Source organism: Theropithecus gelada, chromosome 5, assembly GCF_003255815.1.
Source record: "Theropithecus gelada isolate Dixy chromosome 5, Tgel_1.0, whole genome shotgun sequence".
Lineage (NCBI taxonomy): Eukaryota > Metazoa > Chordata > Mammalia > Primates > Cercopithecidae > Theropithecus > Theropithecus gelada.
In genome coordinates this window covers 3,218,592-3,235,753 of record NC_037672.1, presented here as the reverse complement: position 1 = coordinate 3,235,753, position 17,162 = coordinate 3,218,592, and the positions used below count along the sequence as shown (strand labels likewise).

The 17,162-nt window shown below is 42.1% G+C and overlaps 1 protein-coding gene across 1 annotated transcript in view; it reads right to left on the bottom strand.

Moving 5' to 3' along the window:
• HTT (huntingtin) overlaps positions 1 to 17,162 on the bottom strand; it is a 165,105-nt gene that overhangs the window by 65,625 nt on the left and 82,318 nt on the right. The window contains exons 29-35 of the mRNA XM_025385370.1: positions 16,009 to 16,119; positions 7,546 to 7,623; positions 6,813 to 7,036; positions 5,465 to 5,543; positions 5,155 to 5,316; positions 1,997 to 2,052; positions 957 to 1,105 (exon numbers count right to left, since the gene is read on the bottom strand). Coding sequence (XP_025241155.1) covers positions 957 to 1,105; positions 1,997 to 2,052; positions 5,155 to 5,316; positions 5,465 to 5,543; positions 6,813 to 7,036; positions 7,546 to 7,623; positions 16,009 to 16,119 — 859 coding nt within the window. The remainder of the gene's footprint in view (positions 1 to 956; positions 1,106 to 1,996; positions 2,053 to 5,154; positions 5,317 to 5,464; positions 5,544 to 6,812; positions 7,037 to 7,545; positions 7,624 to 16,008; positions 16,120 to 17,162) is intronic.

Sequence of the window (17,162 nt, the reverse complement as noted above, 5' to 3'; positions counted from 1 at the left end):
TTGGCTGCCTACTGATTTTCTGTCCAAAGACCCTCCAAGTCCAGGAAACCAAACACCTATGCCTTTAATAATCTATACTTTGGCAGTGTGAAGCTGAAGCCTTTGTGAAGCCATGGCAAAGACTAACTGGCTTAGCTCTATAAAGCTAAGGCCTTGACTGAGAGGTCAGCCAAGGCCCTGCCTCACCACACAGTATGGTTGGCGCTCTTCTGCACACATGCTGAGTGGAAAAGACTCTATGTAGTAGTGCCATTCTCACATCTAGGGCTTTGCAAGGGTCTTAGGATGTGTCCCTGTCAAAGTTCAAAAGCCTACGGATTCCAGCAAAGGAGTCAGGGAGGGGTCAATAGGGCAACACTGGAAGACCAGTTCAAAAAGCTCAAAGAAAGATTTACAGCTCGTTCATAAAACCAGGCTAGCTCCTTCCACAGGCTGGGGGCTTGCACAGCTGGCCGTCTCCTGGAGCCCTGTCTTTATTTAAGCTCCAATAAAATCATCAGGCAAAACAGAAAGCCCTGAACCCAAGTCAAACGGTATCTCCAATACCACCTGGATCAGAGATCAAAATTTAATTCACGGCAAGTTCAATTGAAGAATTTTTAGTGTTTCATCACTTCTTGGCCTTTTGGCTAAGATCAGGTGAAGAACTTTTAGTGTTTCGTGTGAATGAACAGGAACTTTATATTCAGAATCTATCTGTACCTTAGGCTATCTTACTGTTTCTTGAATTTTTTTTCCCTGAGAAGATTACAAATTGCTGAGAGTAAAGAATATGCTCTCTTCTCTTTTGAAACGTCTCTAACCAGTACATTCACATACACAGACACACAGACACATACGCAGAGCCTGAGAAGCACACGGCCGCCACTGACAAAGTTGAAAGTGGGTGTATGAAAACGAACACTGCCAAGCACATCGTGACACTGAAGACGACAGTGAAAGATGTGTCCCATTACCGTGTGTCACAGCCTTCCTTCCACTGGCCATGATGCCATCACAGAGCTGAATGATTTTAGGAATTCCAATGATCTGTTTTGAATGATAGCGTTCATAAGATAGTAATACCAAGAAGAAAAAGATGTTTGGAATGATTGCCTCTGATTCCCTAGAAACAAAAACATCCATTTAGACCTTTCTTTTAAAATTAAGATACATATCATTATAAGCAACATAAAATAATTCATGAGGGCACATTAAGCTAACAGGTGTCAGTGATCTACTCTAACCCCATCCCTGCCACAGTGCATCCCATCTGTGCCCTTGTGCAGAGCCGGGACAGGTGTAAAGGTTCGGAGGGAGCAGGTAGAAGGCACCTGACGGCACAGAGGCACAGCAGCTACAATCTTCCTAGCTCTCCTCTGCCCCTTTGCTCTTGTAGAAATTGAAACTCAAAAGAGAAAAAGTAACTTGCCCCAAAACACAGTGGAGGTGTCACGTGATTAGAACAAACACTATGTTTCCAGACCCCAGGGAATCTGGGGACACTTTCCTTCCGCACTAAGTTTTCCTAACTACAGTATTTATTAAGTATTTCAGGTACTAAAGAATTTTAACTTTCAATAATTATAAACGTGTAATGGACTAGCAAGAGGTATTAAAACCTCAACATCTAGCAAGAAAAAGCTGCAGAGAATACAAGTGCATAATAATTACTAAAGACAACCTTATATAAAAACTTTCTCTAAGAAGATTTAAAAACTAGTGCTCCACCACAAGATTTCATTCCGCCATCTGTCAACATAATTAAATGCTTTGAAATGTGCAATGAAAACTGACAACATATGGAATTTTCAGATATATAACTACTTCCAAACAAGTCTTGAGATATACATTAATTTTTAAGAGAAGCAAAAATGCACAGCATGTTAATCAGATTTCCATTTAAAGGAAACAGCAAAAATGCCTAACAGTAGTTTAAACATTCATCTTAATAACCTAAATTACATGTAAGTACACAAGAAGGAGAAAAAACTCTAAAATAACAAAATGCTATTACCTGAACTGGCCCACTTCAATGTATTCGAACTGTTTCAATACAAAGCCAATAAACACCTACGGGAAGGAAAGTAAAATTTTACATCAATAATAGGATTAAAACGTAAAAACCAGGTTTCTTTTCCTCCTGCTTATCTGCACAAATTTTAAATGAATTTCTTGACAGCTGATAAATTGGACTATAAGCATAACTCTATTCTGAAATCAGCCTAGATAACTGTAGAACACATTCAGGAATCCCCTCAACTTTACTACACACTGAGGCGAAACCTCATTGGAAAAACAAGTAATAAATTCCAAGCGACATCAGACAATACCCAAAAGTACACCTTGGGGACTCATCTGTTCCCATTAATGGCAGACAGGGTAGCAGATTCCCTGAAACTGGTTTGGTAATAAGATCCCCAAAGGAGTCGACCTTCTTCCTCCCACCATCTGAGAGGCAACACGCAAGGGCCGCACGGGAGCCAGCTTTGTGTCACACTGGTATTCTACGCAGCTGTCAGCTTTCCCAACCTGATGAGGAGCTTCCACCGATAAAACATGGAGCACATGGCCCGGCTTTCTCAGAGCCTCTGCGCGGAATGCAAACATACAGCAGGTGCTCGGTAAATCATTATCAGCATAGAGTTCAATGGCTTGTCTGTTCTAGTTCTATTCTTGTTCATAAAACTGTCACTGTATTGAATCTTAAGAACTGGGAGGAAGGGGATCGGTTGATGAAAGGCAATCGGAACAAACATGAAACCAGAGCGCTCACAGCAGGAATGACCTCACACCACCACAAAGGGGCAGCTGGACATGAGCCTCGCAGGCAGGGGCACCGGGACCCAGAAGAAAGCACAGGCCAAAGATGAATTCCACATGCCTGCAGGGCCGCGGGCTGCACAGGGGAGTCTCGAGGCTGTCCTCCCTCAACATGGAAGTATCACATGGAGATTGCAGACAAATATAATAAAGCAACAAAGAGTATTCTACATTGAAGAAAAAGCTCCAGTAGAACGACTAAAGAAAGAATTTGATAAAACTCTTTTTATCAAATTTGATAAAATTCAAGTCCACCTATTTTATGTTACAGTGGGGAGTTGCCTTTTTTCCCTACTAAAGACAGGCCCAAGGAGACCATAGTCTGTAACTACCACATGAGAAAATCAGTTCCTACCCATGATGAGTCAGAATCACAGGTTGTTGTTATTATTTTGAGACACAGTCTCGCTCTGTCTTGCCCAGGCTGGAGGACAGTGGCACAATCTCAGCTGACTGCAACCTCCGTCTCCCGGGTTCAAGTGATTCTCCTGCCTCAGCCTCCCAAGTAACTGGGATTACAGGCACCTGCCACCACACCCAGCTAATATTTTTGTACGTTTAGTAAAGATGGGGTTTAATCATGTTGGCCAGGCTGTTCTCAAACTCCTGAGCTCAAATGATTTACCTGCCTCGGCCTCTCAAAGTGCTGGGATTACAGGCATGAGCCACTGTGCCCAGCCAGAACTAGAAATTATGATTATTACTATTATTTTAGAGACAGTCCTTGCCATGTTGCGCAGGCTGGACTCAAACTCCTGGACTCAAGTGATCCTCCCGCCTCAGCCTCCTCAGTAACTGGGACTACAGAGGTGTGCCACCATGCCCAGTTAGAACTGGGAAATTCTGAAGAAAAGGTAGACTGCAGTCTTTGTTCTCACTAGAATGGAACAAATCAGGGTTCTGGCTTCCCTTAGGGTACCCCGCCCCACTGAGAGCCTGCTCCTCTCAGCCTCTGCTTGCCCATAGCCATAGACCAGGGCTTCTCCCAAGGCAAGCCTCCTAGTGTCAAAGGAAACTAAAAGAAGTTCCCAATGCATGTTTCCCGAGGAGAGCAATGGCCCATTGAGACGGATTTTCTTCAGATAGGTTTTGTGAACAAAGGTTCAAAGCATCAGGCCAAGGCAAAGCCCACCCCTTGATGCCTCTTTCATTAAAAGCAGACCCCAGGCTGGGCACGGTGGCTCACGCCTGTAATCCTAGCACTTTGGGAGGCCGAGGCAGGTGGATCATGAGGTCAGGAGATAGAGACCATCCTGGCTAACATGGTGAAACCTGGTCTCTACAAAAAATAAGCCAGGCGAAGTGGTGGGTGCCTGTAGTCCCAGCTACTTGGGAGGCTGAGGCAGGAGAATGGCGTGAACCCGGGAGGTGGAGGTTGCAGTGAGCTGAGATGGCACTACTGCACTCCAGCCTGGGCGACAGAGCAAGACTCCATCTCAAAAAAAAAAAAGACAAAACAAAAAAAAGCAGACCCCACCTCAATACCCATGGTGGGAAATCAGTGTTGACCACGTGCCCTCAGTTCTCCTAGGGAAACAGACCCTTTCAGATGAGTAACAGTACTGACAGAATTAACAGATTTATGTCTAGAAGGAAACAGAGAAGTGTAATATTTCTATCTCAAAAATATTCCTACCCCACATAAGGAAGTAGCCCAAGATCATGGGTCAAAAATGACAGTTAAATTTTGACGATGAAAAGGCAGTGATTTAACTGGCACGAATCTTGAGGAAACTGTGCATCATGAAGGGACATGACCAGCCAGAATCTAGTGCCCACAGCAACTGCAGGAGGAAGGCAATGCAGCCAAGAGGGGAAGAGTGCAAATGCTTGTGCAGAGCCACACAGCTCCCACATGGACTCCAGGAGCGTGGGTCTCAGTTACTGTCCGGCTAAATTCCATTCCTTTTTAAAGAGGTAAGCTAACCTGTTAGATAGCCTGAAACTGCAGATGATCAATTATAGTCATAATTGATAATCCATTTAAACTAACTCTCTAGATTTTGCAAAAATGTTCCCCAAACAATAAATCTTAATTAAATCTCACAATTTAAATTCAAACTTATTTTGGAGGGGAGGCGAGTGGATGGGACAAACCTTTGGAAATCCCTAACAGCCAACCCCAGGTTAGCGTTGAGTCCAGGGAGCTGGGGCAAGGATGCCGACTTGCTGAGGCTGGCTATGCCCCAGGCCTTGTACTAGCTAAGTGCATGAAAAACATAAGCAGCAGCAATTGATGGGGGGTGGGGAAACACAGTTCACATTTCTTTAAAGTAGATTTCAGTGTCTTTCAGGGTAATTTGTACTAAATTAGGTACAGGTATGATGGATGAAAGATTAAAAGCGACAAACCTGATCTGAATCCAGAAGACAGTAATTAACCCGTAACTGAACCAGCTGCGCCAGCAAATCTAAAACCTGCTTCTGTAACTGCACAGATGTTGTTGTCGTGTACTGTTTTAAAGCTTTTATAACAAGAGGTTCAAACAAACGAATGTGATTATGAATAGCATTCTATAAAAAAACAAAAGAAAGAAAGAAAGAATCCATAAGTGAGCCTTCAACCAAAAGCTTCAAGCAAAATACCTGGGAAGTCTCAGCTCCAGTTTCATCTCTAGCACTGACACGCCTGAGTTCACACGCCACAAACGGCACCATTTACCTTATCTGCACGGTTCTTTGTGACACTTGTGAGGTTTGTCTTCAACTGGGTAGACACTTTCTGGAGGACATCAAACCATCTGCCAAATGGGAATAGAAGGGAAGCAGACAATGAGAATATCTTTAAATAATCTCCTCTGCACTCAGATATACTCCTGTTCAAACCAATTTCACATTCACATGATCAGAACATGTCAGACTGAGAAACAACTTGAAAGGCCACTCAGTGTGGCAGCATCACCCTCTCGAGATAATGCCACTCTATTTACAGTTTACAGCTGCCTGACAGCCATCAAGTCTCGTCACCTGTGGAAGGCTACTCAAGTCTGAGCTTTTTACTGCTACAGGAAACTGACTACTCAGCCCAGTCTTAAGTGAGACTTGACAGAAAGGTGAAGGTCATTTAAAAGATCAGTAATTTAGAAGAAATCACAGGATTTTTTTGGAGGACAAGCCTTGAAAATATTTACATCAATGATATCCTTTCTAAGAAACATATATGAAATTAACCCAAACATGCATACACTCACATGCTTATTAATACCCCAAATGGTTACAGAAAGCATTGAAACAGACTTATTCCTGAAACTGGAATACACAGTAAGTACATCACTAACATACAGCCTGGAACATGGGTATTTTCCTTGACTCCTGACTCTAGTGTTTCAATTGTAGCTATTTAATCATTACATTTATAAAAGGAAAAATAAGGGATTCTATTATTGCTACTATACAGATTAGTAACTCAAATACCTGTTGATACTTATGGCAATTTAAGAAGTCCTGTATTCCAGGCATTAAAGACACAAACATAAATTTAGGTAAAAAGAGATTTCTAGTCATAAAGTTGACAAAACACAAGGTAATATATCCAAGATGCTTCTATGACCTTCATACACCTCTGAATACCAGCACTACTGTGCTGCAATGAAGCTGTTCTTTCATCCTTGTTACAGGCCTCAAAAGTGCCACCAACACATGCCACACCACTCTACAGGGCCTGTGCTTTGAACGGGTGGGGACATTATGAACTGCCTTCTGGTCTGCTGACACACTTTGGCAATGAAAGCTGGCTGCTTCTCAGCCCACTCAGTGTTCCTCCTCCTCTACCCCCACCTCTGAGATGTGTAAGTCCCAAGCCCATCTCACTCACTGGCCACACACTTCTTGAAAGGCCGGGCTATGCCTTAAATCATCTTTGCATCAACCATATTTCCTAGAGTTCTTTGAATACAGCAGACTATTAGAAGATGTTGGCTAACATTTTTCGTTTTTATTCTTTTACAAAGTATTTCCTGCTTGCTCTTTTGTGCTTCCACCAACGACAGCATTCTTGCCACAACTGTTACCCCGAGGTGTCGTGCTCCTGCTCCGCCTGCACCATGTTCCTCAGGCTGGCGTCAGCGAGGGCCTGGGTGAAGTGGGTGTACGGGGCCATGAAGCAGTAGTGGTACAAGCCTGGCCTCACACTGGAGGAGCCAAGGCGCTGTGCTCGGCCTTGTGACTTGCTGGGGTTGGATGATAAGCCGTCAAACTGGGAGGCCAAGTTTGTCCCAAAGAGAGTCTTCAACAACTATAGTGAAAAAATTGAAGCACAAACAACGTGGCATGAACAACACTTTAAGAATCTCCCACACAAATATCAAATCCATCTGTAAATAACTGGATACGTTAGCAAAGATTCACAAAGTGAAATTCTTCCTGTGAATCACTATTATTACCTCAGCGAGATATTGTATGAAGTGCTATTTGTACCTTAAATAAGAGCTTTGGGTTTCCTTGCGATTCTAAATGAGATTGAGCACGCTAAACAAAAACCCCGAGGGACTGAAGTTAACGAGTGAGGATGCAGGGGAGCTTCCGATGTCCTTTGCTCTCCACAATGACAGACCTCGTCCTCCTGGGGAATGACGGGAAGGTCGGCCTCTTGGCTCAATCATGGAATGAGCCGAAAAGTGCTATGCTGGACCCCACAATCCTCCCAGCTGATTACACCACCAGCACCTGCTTCTTAAGGAGTAGCAGCATTTTGTCGTCATACCTGAAAGTCTTAACAGAATAGGAAAAGAATGAAGCTCTTACTTGTTGAACACAAACAGTTGCCATCATTGGTTCTCGACTAAAGCAGGATTTCAGGTATCCTAGGATCTCCTCAACACACTGTGGAAAGAACAGTGAGACGTAAGTGACTCAGAGATGACCCATTATTGTACGAATCCTAGACAGAAATCAAAGGTACAAGATAACTTCCATTTAAAGAGTGTAAATAGTAGAGCAAAATCAGAGGAAAGTTTTCCATTTCTTATTTGAACAGAGTCAGTAAGTCTTGAAATCCAAGTTACATACATTACAACCATTCTTTCACATACCTACGTATCTGTTCATTCACTCATTAATTCATTAAACTGTTATCAAATACCTATCGTCTACTAGGTATCCAGTCCTGTTCTCAGGGCAGGAATTCAGAAGTGCGCAAAGCAGCTAAGAGCCCTGCATCTGTAGAGCCCCTGAATATGTTCAGTGAACACAACTATGATACAGCAATGTGTGATTTACCACAAATCAGTCCTAGAATTATCTTATAGTGATAGGCAAAAATGACCAAACAACTACCTTAACGTTACTATTCTCACAAGAATTTTTATCAACATCTATAACAAGATGTACAGCACCCAATGTCCTTTACAAGAATCAAGAAGGGGCTGGGAGCAGTGGTTCACACCTGTAATCCCAGCATTTTGGGAGGTCGAGGCAGGTGGATCACTTGAGGTCAGGAGTTCAAGACCAGTCTGACCAATATAGTGAAACCCCATCTCTACTAAAAACACAAAATTAGTCAGGCATGGTGGCGCACACCTGTAATCCCAGCTACTTGGGAGGCTGAGGCAGGAGAATTGCTTGAACCAGGGAGGCAAAGGTTGCAGTGAGCCGAGATGGCACCATTGCACTGGAGTTGTTACCTGGGCAACAAGAGTGAAAGTCCATCTCAAAAAAAAGAAGAAAGAAGAAGATGCTAACTCGAAGAGTGCCACCAATCTAGGCATTCAGAATGCACAGCCTGTTTCACCACTGCCTGGCTAATCATGAACCGGTTTCCAACAGCTGCTAAAAGCCAACACCAGTTAGACTGAAAATGCCTCTCTCTCCACTTGTTCAACAAAATATCCTCTACTAATAAGCAATAGATTCTTGTTGGTTTCAAATATTCAAGGGCCACACATTTTTAAAATTCTGATTTACTCAAATTATATTCTAAATGTTTAAGGCTGTTCTTGTCAGAATTGAATTTGTCACATGTCACTTTTTGTTTCTACTAGCTCCCAGCAGATATCTAATACATGCTTACTGAAAAAATTACAAATAGAGCCTGTGAATCACTATTTGTCTAACAAAGAACTTTAACAAATGTGTATGGAATGCTTTGTGTGCACCAGAAACGGAAGCCCTGGAAAAGGTGAGAAAGCATGCTGTTTCTGGCCTTTCAAGAGCTCCCCAAGTACCAGGGAACCAGGGCTCTGCTACAAATACTAATATCCAATATAACAGAGCGAGACTTCCAGTACTGAGCACAATGAGAGTGAGGAACTGGGTTTACCCTCCTGTTTGAAACAAACAAAGCCAACCAAAAAACAAAACAGACAAAATCCAGAGTCCTCAAGACACTGGCCATCAGCCATGAAGGACAGTGATCCCTGGGAGACGAGAGACAAAGTGAGCCCCAAAGCTGCCCCACCTCACTTCTTTAAGAGAGTTCCTAGGCTGTGGCACAAGGAGGAGGGACAGGCAACCCTCTGAATTGAAGAGGTGCTGAGAATCTAAGGAGACCAAGATAGCCACAGTTTATAGGACAGAGCACCAGAGAAGAGAGAACAAGACAGAGAGAGCCTTGGAGATCGGGGAAGGTCCCCCTCGAGTACTCAGCAGAACTGTGTGTGTGACAAAACTCCCTGAGGCCACAGAGGGAAGCATGGGAAAGGATCAGAGGGAGCGGCGCTCTCGGCGCTCACACAGGGCTAGACACAGTCACCGTTCTCAGCAGGCAGACTGGAAAACCCGAACTTTCTGGTTCATTAGGTAGAGTACTCATTATAAAGCAATACCCAAAAGAGTAAACCATCTACATGTAACTCAACTAACCTCAGAGCAAAACTCAACAAGATCTCTGTGAACACAAAAATGTCTAGCATCCAGCAAAGTAAAATTCACAATGTTGGGCATCCAACCAAAAATTGGCAGCCATGCAAAGAGGCAGGAAAGCACAATCCACAACAAGGAGCATCAATCGACCAATCAAAAACACCGAGAACCGGGAAGTTATTAGAAGATCTTAGAACTAGCAGAGAAAGACATTAAAACAGTTATTACAACTGTGTTCACAAAGCTAAGTAGAGACACAGGGAGAAATTTTTAAAAGACCTAAATCAAACTTATATAGATAAAAACACAATTAGTGATATACACTGAACAGGGGCCAGTCAAGGTAGCTCATGCCTATAATCCCAGCACTTTGGGAGGCTGAGGTGGATGAATCACCTGAGATCAGAGTTCAAGGCCAGTCTGGCCAACATGGGGAAACCCCATCTCTAATAAAAATACAAAAATTAGCTAGGTGTGGTGGCACGTGCCTGTAGTCCCAGCTACTTGGGAGGCTGAGGCAGAACAATTGCTTGAGCCTGGGAGGTGGAGGTTGCAGTGAGCCGAGATCGTACCACTAAACTCCAGCATGGGCAACAGAGTGAGACTGTTTCAAAAAAAAAAAAAAAAAATACACTGGACAGGATTAACAATAGATTAACAGATAAACAACACATTAGACACCGTAGAAGAAAAGATTAGAGAACTTGCAAACACAATAATAGAAACTATAGAAAACAGAAAACACATAAAACACTGAAAAGAGCATCAATAAGCTATGGGACAACACTAAGCAATCATTCAGGAAATCACAGCCCCTTTAAGAGAGGAAAAAAAGGAGGGGAACAGGGCAGAAAAAAATCTTTGGGGAAATAATGCCCTAAAATTTTCCAAACTTTAAAAATACTATGAAGCCACAGACCCAAGCTCAATAAACCCAGGCACAAGAAACACAAGCTATAAAAAAACTACATCAGGGCATATCATTACCAAATCACCCCAAATAGACAGCATAAAGTCTGTCACCCACGCTGGAGTGCAGTGACACGACCATGGTTGTCTGCAGCCTCAACCTCCCGGGCTCAGGCAATCCTCCCACCTCAGCCCCGAGTAGCTGGGACCACAGACGCATGCCACTGTGGCCAACTATTTTTGCTTTTGTTTTTGTTTTTGTAGAGACAGTTTCCCGATTTGCTGATAAAGTCTTAAAATAAACCAGACAAAACATATAAAATGGAACAGTAAGGAGTTACATGAAAAACCGTGTATAATATAATGCAAAAAGAAAACTCCAACACATAATACATTTCAAATACGTATAAAAATAAGTATGGAATAAATAAGGATTAGAAGACAAGAAAAACAAAACATTACCTGTAAAGAATGTGGAATTATTGTTTTTTATTCCTAGTGTTGCTATTTAGAAAAAGAAAATGATTCTATTTTAATTCTAAGGTCTCTGTGCCTTTAAATCCTGGAACGAGGTAAACTCACAGAAGTCTGAAGAAAACTTGCTCATACCCGTCACCACAACAAGCTCACCTCTCCAGCTACACTTGTGCTCAGACCCCAACACCCAGCCCCGCACACATCCAGAGGCCTACACATGTCGGTGCAGGAGCTCTGATGCCTTCACCTAAGCAAGGTCACAGATAAGGCTCAGTAGTTTGTATATCTCAAGGCTGGCCTGACAATCCGAGCATCTGCATATCTTTCCAGCTGCCTCAGAACTGCTGTGTGGCAGAAGAGATCTCAAACCTTGCTATGCTGTGAGTTAGTGAGGGAGATTCCTCAAAACAGTCAAGGGCCAAGTGCAAAGAAGAACCTATGAAAGCTTCTACCCTACACAACCTCCTCTAAAAGACCACAGATTAAAAACTCAACAATTAAGCAGGTGAGGCTTCCAAAGTACAAACAAAAGGATATACGAGAAAGGTAAAATGGGCCTCCGTCATGAAATAGCAAAAAAGATGAACTGAGAAAAACAAAAAAGGAGAGGTGAGTAAATCTACCTTTAACTGTAAAGACACAGGCCAGAGAATAAGATGCTTAATTATCCAGTTATTCTTATGCCAAATGTAAAAACTTTCAGAGATGAGCTTATTATCTATATGTACCTTTAAACATATATACACACACACAACCATGTGGCTAATTCAGGAATATAAAGATCAACTAACATCAATCTTCACTAAATTGTGACTTGTTAATCACTTACTTTTATTATTTGGATAAGGCAGCATTTGATACATTCACTGACTGTAGTTGAAAAACAGCCATTTCTATATATGACAGTCATAATAATAATGTTAAAAAAAACCCACATACAAAAAAGAAAATCTTATTATTTAAAGAATCTCATTTTGCTGATTTTTATTTCAGTATATCTCACACTCAAATTTAAAACATGTAATATTTTCCATTTTGCTACAATGTGTTACACATGGAGACTGCTGGCCACTAAAGACTTCTTACTAAGCACAGTGGTTTAGGGCAAAGAGAGGGAGATCTGAAAATCTGGCTGGGCGCAGTTGCTGAAGCCTGTAATCCCAGCACTCTGGGAGGCTGAGGTGGGTGGATCACGAGGTCAGGAGTTCGAGACTAGCCCGGCCAATGTGGTAAAACCCCGTTTCCACTAAAAATACAAAAAATTAGCCAGGTATGGTGGCAGGTGCCTGTAATCCCAGCTGCTCTGGAGGCTGAGGCAGGAGAATTCCTTGAACCCAGGAGGCAAAGGTTGCAGTGGGCTGAGATTGTGCCAAATCATGAGTGAACTCCCATTCACAATTGCTACTAAGAGAATAAAATACCTGGGAATACAACTTATAAGAGATGTGAAGGACCTCTTCAAGGAGAACTACAAACCACTGCTCAAGGAAATAAGAGAGGACACAAACAAATGGAAAAACATTCCATGTTCATGGATAGGAAGAACCAATATTGTGAAAATGGCCTTACTACCCAAAGTAATTTATAGATTCAATGCTATCCCCATCAAGCTACCACTGACTTTCTTCACAGAATTGGAAAAAACTACTTTAAACTTCATATGAAACCAAAAAAGAGCCTGCATAGCCAAGACAATCCTGGGCAAGAAGAACAAAGCTGGAGGCATCACGCTACCTGACTTCAAACTATACTACAAGGCTACAGTAACCAAAACAGCATGGTACCAAAACAGATATATAGACCAATGGAACAGAACAGAGGCTTCAGAAATAACACCACACATCTACCAGCATCTGATCTTTGACAAACCTGACACACATAAGCAATGGGGAAAAGATTCCCTATTTAATAAATAGTGTTGGGAAAACTGGCTAGCCACATGCTGAAAACTGAAACTGGACCCCTTCCTTACACCTTATACAAAAATCAACTCAAGATGGATCAAAGACTTAAACATAAGACCTAGGACTATAAAAATCCTGGAAGAAAACCTGGGCAATAACATTCAGGCCATAGGCATGGGCAAAGACTTAATGTCTAAAACACCAAAAGCAAAGGCAACAAAAGCCAAAATTGACAAATGGGATCTAATTAAACTAAAGAGCTTCTGCACAGCAAAAGAAACTATCATCAGAGTAAACAGGCAACTTACAGAATGGGAGAAAATTTTTGCAATCTAACCATCTGACAAAGGGCTAATATCCAGAATCTACAAAGAACTTAAACAAATTTACAAAAAAAAAAAAAGCAAACAACCCCATCTAAAAATGGACAAAGGATATGAACAGACACTTCTCAAAAGAAGACACTTATGCAGCCAACAGACATATGAATAAATGCTCATCGTCACTGTTCATTACAGAAATGCAAATCAAAATCACAATGAGATACCATCTCACACCAGCTAGAATGGCGATCATTAAAAATTAATGAAACAACAGATGCTGGAGAGGTTGTGGAAAAATAGGAACACTTTTACACTGTTGGTGGGAGTGTAAATTAGTTCAACCATTGTGGAAGATAGTGTGGCAATTCCTCAAAGATCTAGAACTAGAAATACCATTTGACCCAGCAATCCCATTACTGGGCATATACCCAAAGGATTATAAATCATTCTACAATAAAGACAAATGTACACGTATGTTTATCGTGGCACTAGTCCCAACAGCAAAGACTTGGAACCAACCCAAATGTCCATCGATGATAGACTGGATTAAGAAAATGTGGCACATATACACCATGGAATACTATACAGCCATAAAAAAGGATGAGTTCATGTCCTTTGCAGGGACATGGATGAAGCCAGAAACCATCATTCTCAGTAAACTATCACAAGATCAGAAAACCAAACACTGCATGTTGTCACTCACAAGTGGGAGTTGAACAATGAGAGCACATGGACACAGGGAGGGGAACATCACATACCGGGGCCCATCGGGGTGAGGGGACTAGGGAAGGGATAACATTAGGAGAAATACCTAATGTAGGTGACAGGTTGATGGGTGCAGCAAACCATCATGGCACACGTATACCTATATAACAAAACTGCACGTTCTGCACATGTAACCCAGAACTTAAAGTATAATAAAAATAAATAAATAAATAAAAATAAAACCAAAGCTAGCCACCAAAAAAGAAAAAGAAAAAAGAAAATCTATGAGACTTAACTCAGGCTCTGCCACTGACTTATCTGGCCCCAAGAATGTCACATCTTTCAGCTTCGAGTTATGGTGTCAAATGGGCTAATATGGCTCCACCACAGTGTGGATGTAAGATAAATGAGACACTAAAACTCATTTTTAACAAGAATATCTATCCATTCAACAAATGTTCACTAAATTCCACAATCTTCCAGGCACTGCTATAGGCACTGAAAAGACAAGGAAGTAAAATAAATAAATAGTATGTTTTGTGAAAGTTGCAGATACAGGGATCAAATCACTTTGTCAGACCCAGACAAAATTGGACTAGGAAAGCACAAAGGGAGATGGGGTTCATGCTTATGTGCCCCAGGTTAGAGCTGTTTCCAAAGACTTTCCAACAACCCTAGAAGAAACCCTTCCCGTACATCCTTTACACATCTGCTGTGCATGGCTTGCATGTTCCACGTGAATACATGTTTCTATGACCAGATTTATCACTAGCCATTCTGGAGGACTGCAGCAATTCAGTTAAAATACTCTCAAATGAACACCTGCCCAGTGCCTACAATTCCACCAGTGAATGACGACAACTCTGGCTTTCAGCCTCTGGAGCCAACGAGCTCTGCTTCCAGGGAGCCTACGTGATTCTCTCCCTTTCTGACAATAACAGCTTCCCCTTCCCCTTCCTTCACCAGAGGCACTGGCAGCCGGACATGCCATGCATCCCAGATTATAATCCTCATTTCTCATTCCCAAACTGACTCCATGTATTTGGACATTTCTCTGAAGTCTTTATTTATTTATTTATTTTTTTTTTTAAAGGTTGACTGTTAGACGATGCTATGGGTCAAAGAGAAAAATGAACAGGAAAAGAGAGTACAGAGAGAAGCAAGTTTTGAAAGGATGGCCAGGAAAGTCTCACCGAGCAGGTGACATTACTGAAGTCTCAACAAGTTTTACTCTAAGGGAACGATGGAGTATCAACACAGCAGGACACTAGATAGCCATTAAAAATGACAACTGCGCACACTAAATAGATATATGGGAAAAACATGAGGAATAACAGAGAAGAAGCACTAACATATGTAACGATTAAAACTAGGTAACCTTGTGTCCATGTCCAAATAAAAAGATTCAAAGACATAAGAACAAATGAAGTGTATTAGACATACTGTATTTCACGTGAAGACACACATTTGGTGGAGGGAGGCATCTGTCACTCCTTTTAAAATGCATTATAAAGTAAGATGTACTGGTAAATGGAGAGATGGCTATATACATAGAAAGGAAACGTAGCCAAACGCAAACAACTGCAGAAGCTGGGTTGTGTGTACATAATAGAGTGTTTACCACAGCATTCTAACTTTCCTATAGTTTTGAACATTTTCGCTATCAACTAGGGGTGCGGCAGGGGAAATTCCTGGACATAAAACCAGAGAATATAACTGTCAACCCCAGCTCTGTTACTTCCTCAGGCACAAAAGAGCAAGTCACACCTCCCGCCCCGCCCCCTCATCTGTCTGTTTTGCCCCTTTCCACTTGAAAAGGTCAAATTAAGAAATAAAGGACTCCATGAACACATTTTTAAACCCACTAATTTTCTAAACTAAACTGGGTCTAAGCTAATACATGATAACAGACAAAACAGAATACAAATAGAACCTTCCCCCCAAACTTCATGGCTAAGGCAGAGTCAGACTCGGGTCCTGTGATGCAAGTCCGTGGCGCAGGGAGGAGTCTCCTGGAGGCACCCTGGAGAACCGGACTCCATCCTAGATGAACTCAGCCCAGAGGACGCACGTCAAAACAAGACACAGACCTTCCCAATGTCCTGCAGTGTGGCCAGCTCTAGAATCTGAGAGAGAACGTCCAAGGCTGAGCGAAGAAACCCTCCAAATTTTTCCGTGCTGTTCTGAAGATCCAAGGTGACCTTGAGAAGGTGAAGGAGAGAACACACGGTTACTGGCCCCGTCAAGATCTCGTAAAGTACAACCAAAGATACAAACATTAACGGCTGCGGCAGATGCCTCCACTGTGCGGCGCTGTACATTGACCTTGTAGGGCGTGTCTGCGTGTTTGTTGTCAGCACTGGGAAAATATCTTGGAAAGAAATTCCTTTCAGATAGCTATACAAAAACTACTCTTTCAAAGGCATCTTTCAGGTTACACTGGCACTACTGAAAGATGTAATTCCTAACTTTCTTTCATAGTGAGAAAAAAAGGGTTAAATGTCCATCATGATCAGTATCTGGTATGTGGTATATCAAAAAATAGAAAATACAAAGTCCTATTCCTTATACATTAGGATCCCTGGGAAAAATCACTGTCAAATTCACCTAAGGTTGTTCAATTTGGATATAATAAAATATTACCCCTGGTGTAAGATGTATTAAGATTCTAAAGGATTTCATGTAATTAAATTATACAGCAATTCTATTTTACAGACTCAGAGTATGGGTCAGGACCAAAGACACCATGTATAACAAGAAAGGTAAGGCGAGACTGACTAGGAAAATAAATATTGGCAAAAACACTGCCTCAGGAAAGAAGATGCTCATAAATCTAAGAACCCTTGTGAAAGAGAAGCTTTCTCTGGGCAAAGTCAGAAGCAGGCAAGAGAGAGACACAGAAACTGAAAATGTGAGTGGATCTAAATACCATGACTAAGCTAGGGTCAACCTGGGTGTGCCCTAAGGCCAGCCAAAGGAAAGAAAAATCCAGCAGTGCCACCACTGAGGGTCCAAGGGATGAGGTGATGTGGTGATGTCATGTGAAATGAAGAGCCCAGGGAAGAAAGGGTTCTCCTCCAATGCGCACAGCAATCTGGCCTCTCCTGGACAACAGGTAAGTGGGAGGGAAAAGAAGGCATGGAATTCTGGAAAGAGAAGCTCACCATGGGAAGGTCTAGCTCTCAAATAAGGGAAAAGACGTCATGAAATGAGAATTAAGATGAAAAAGCCTCCGGGTTTTCAG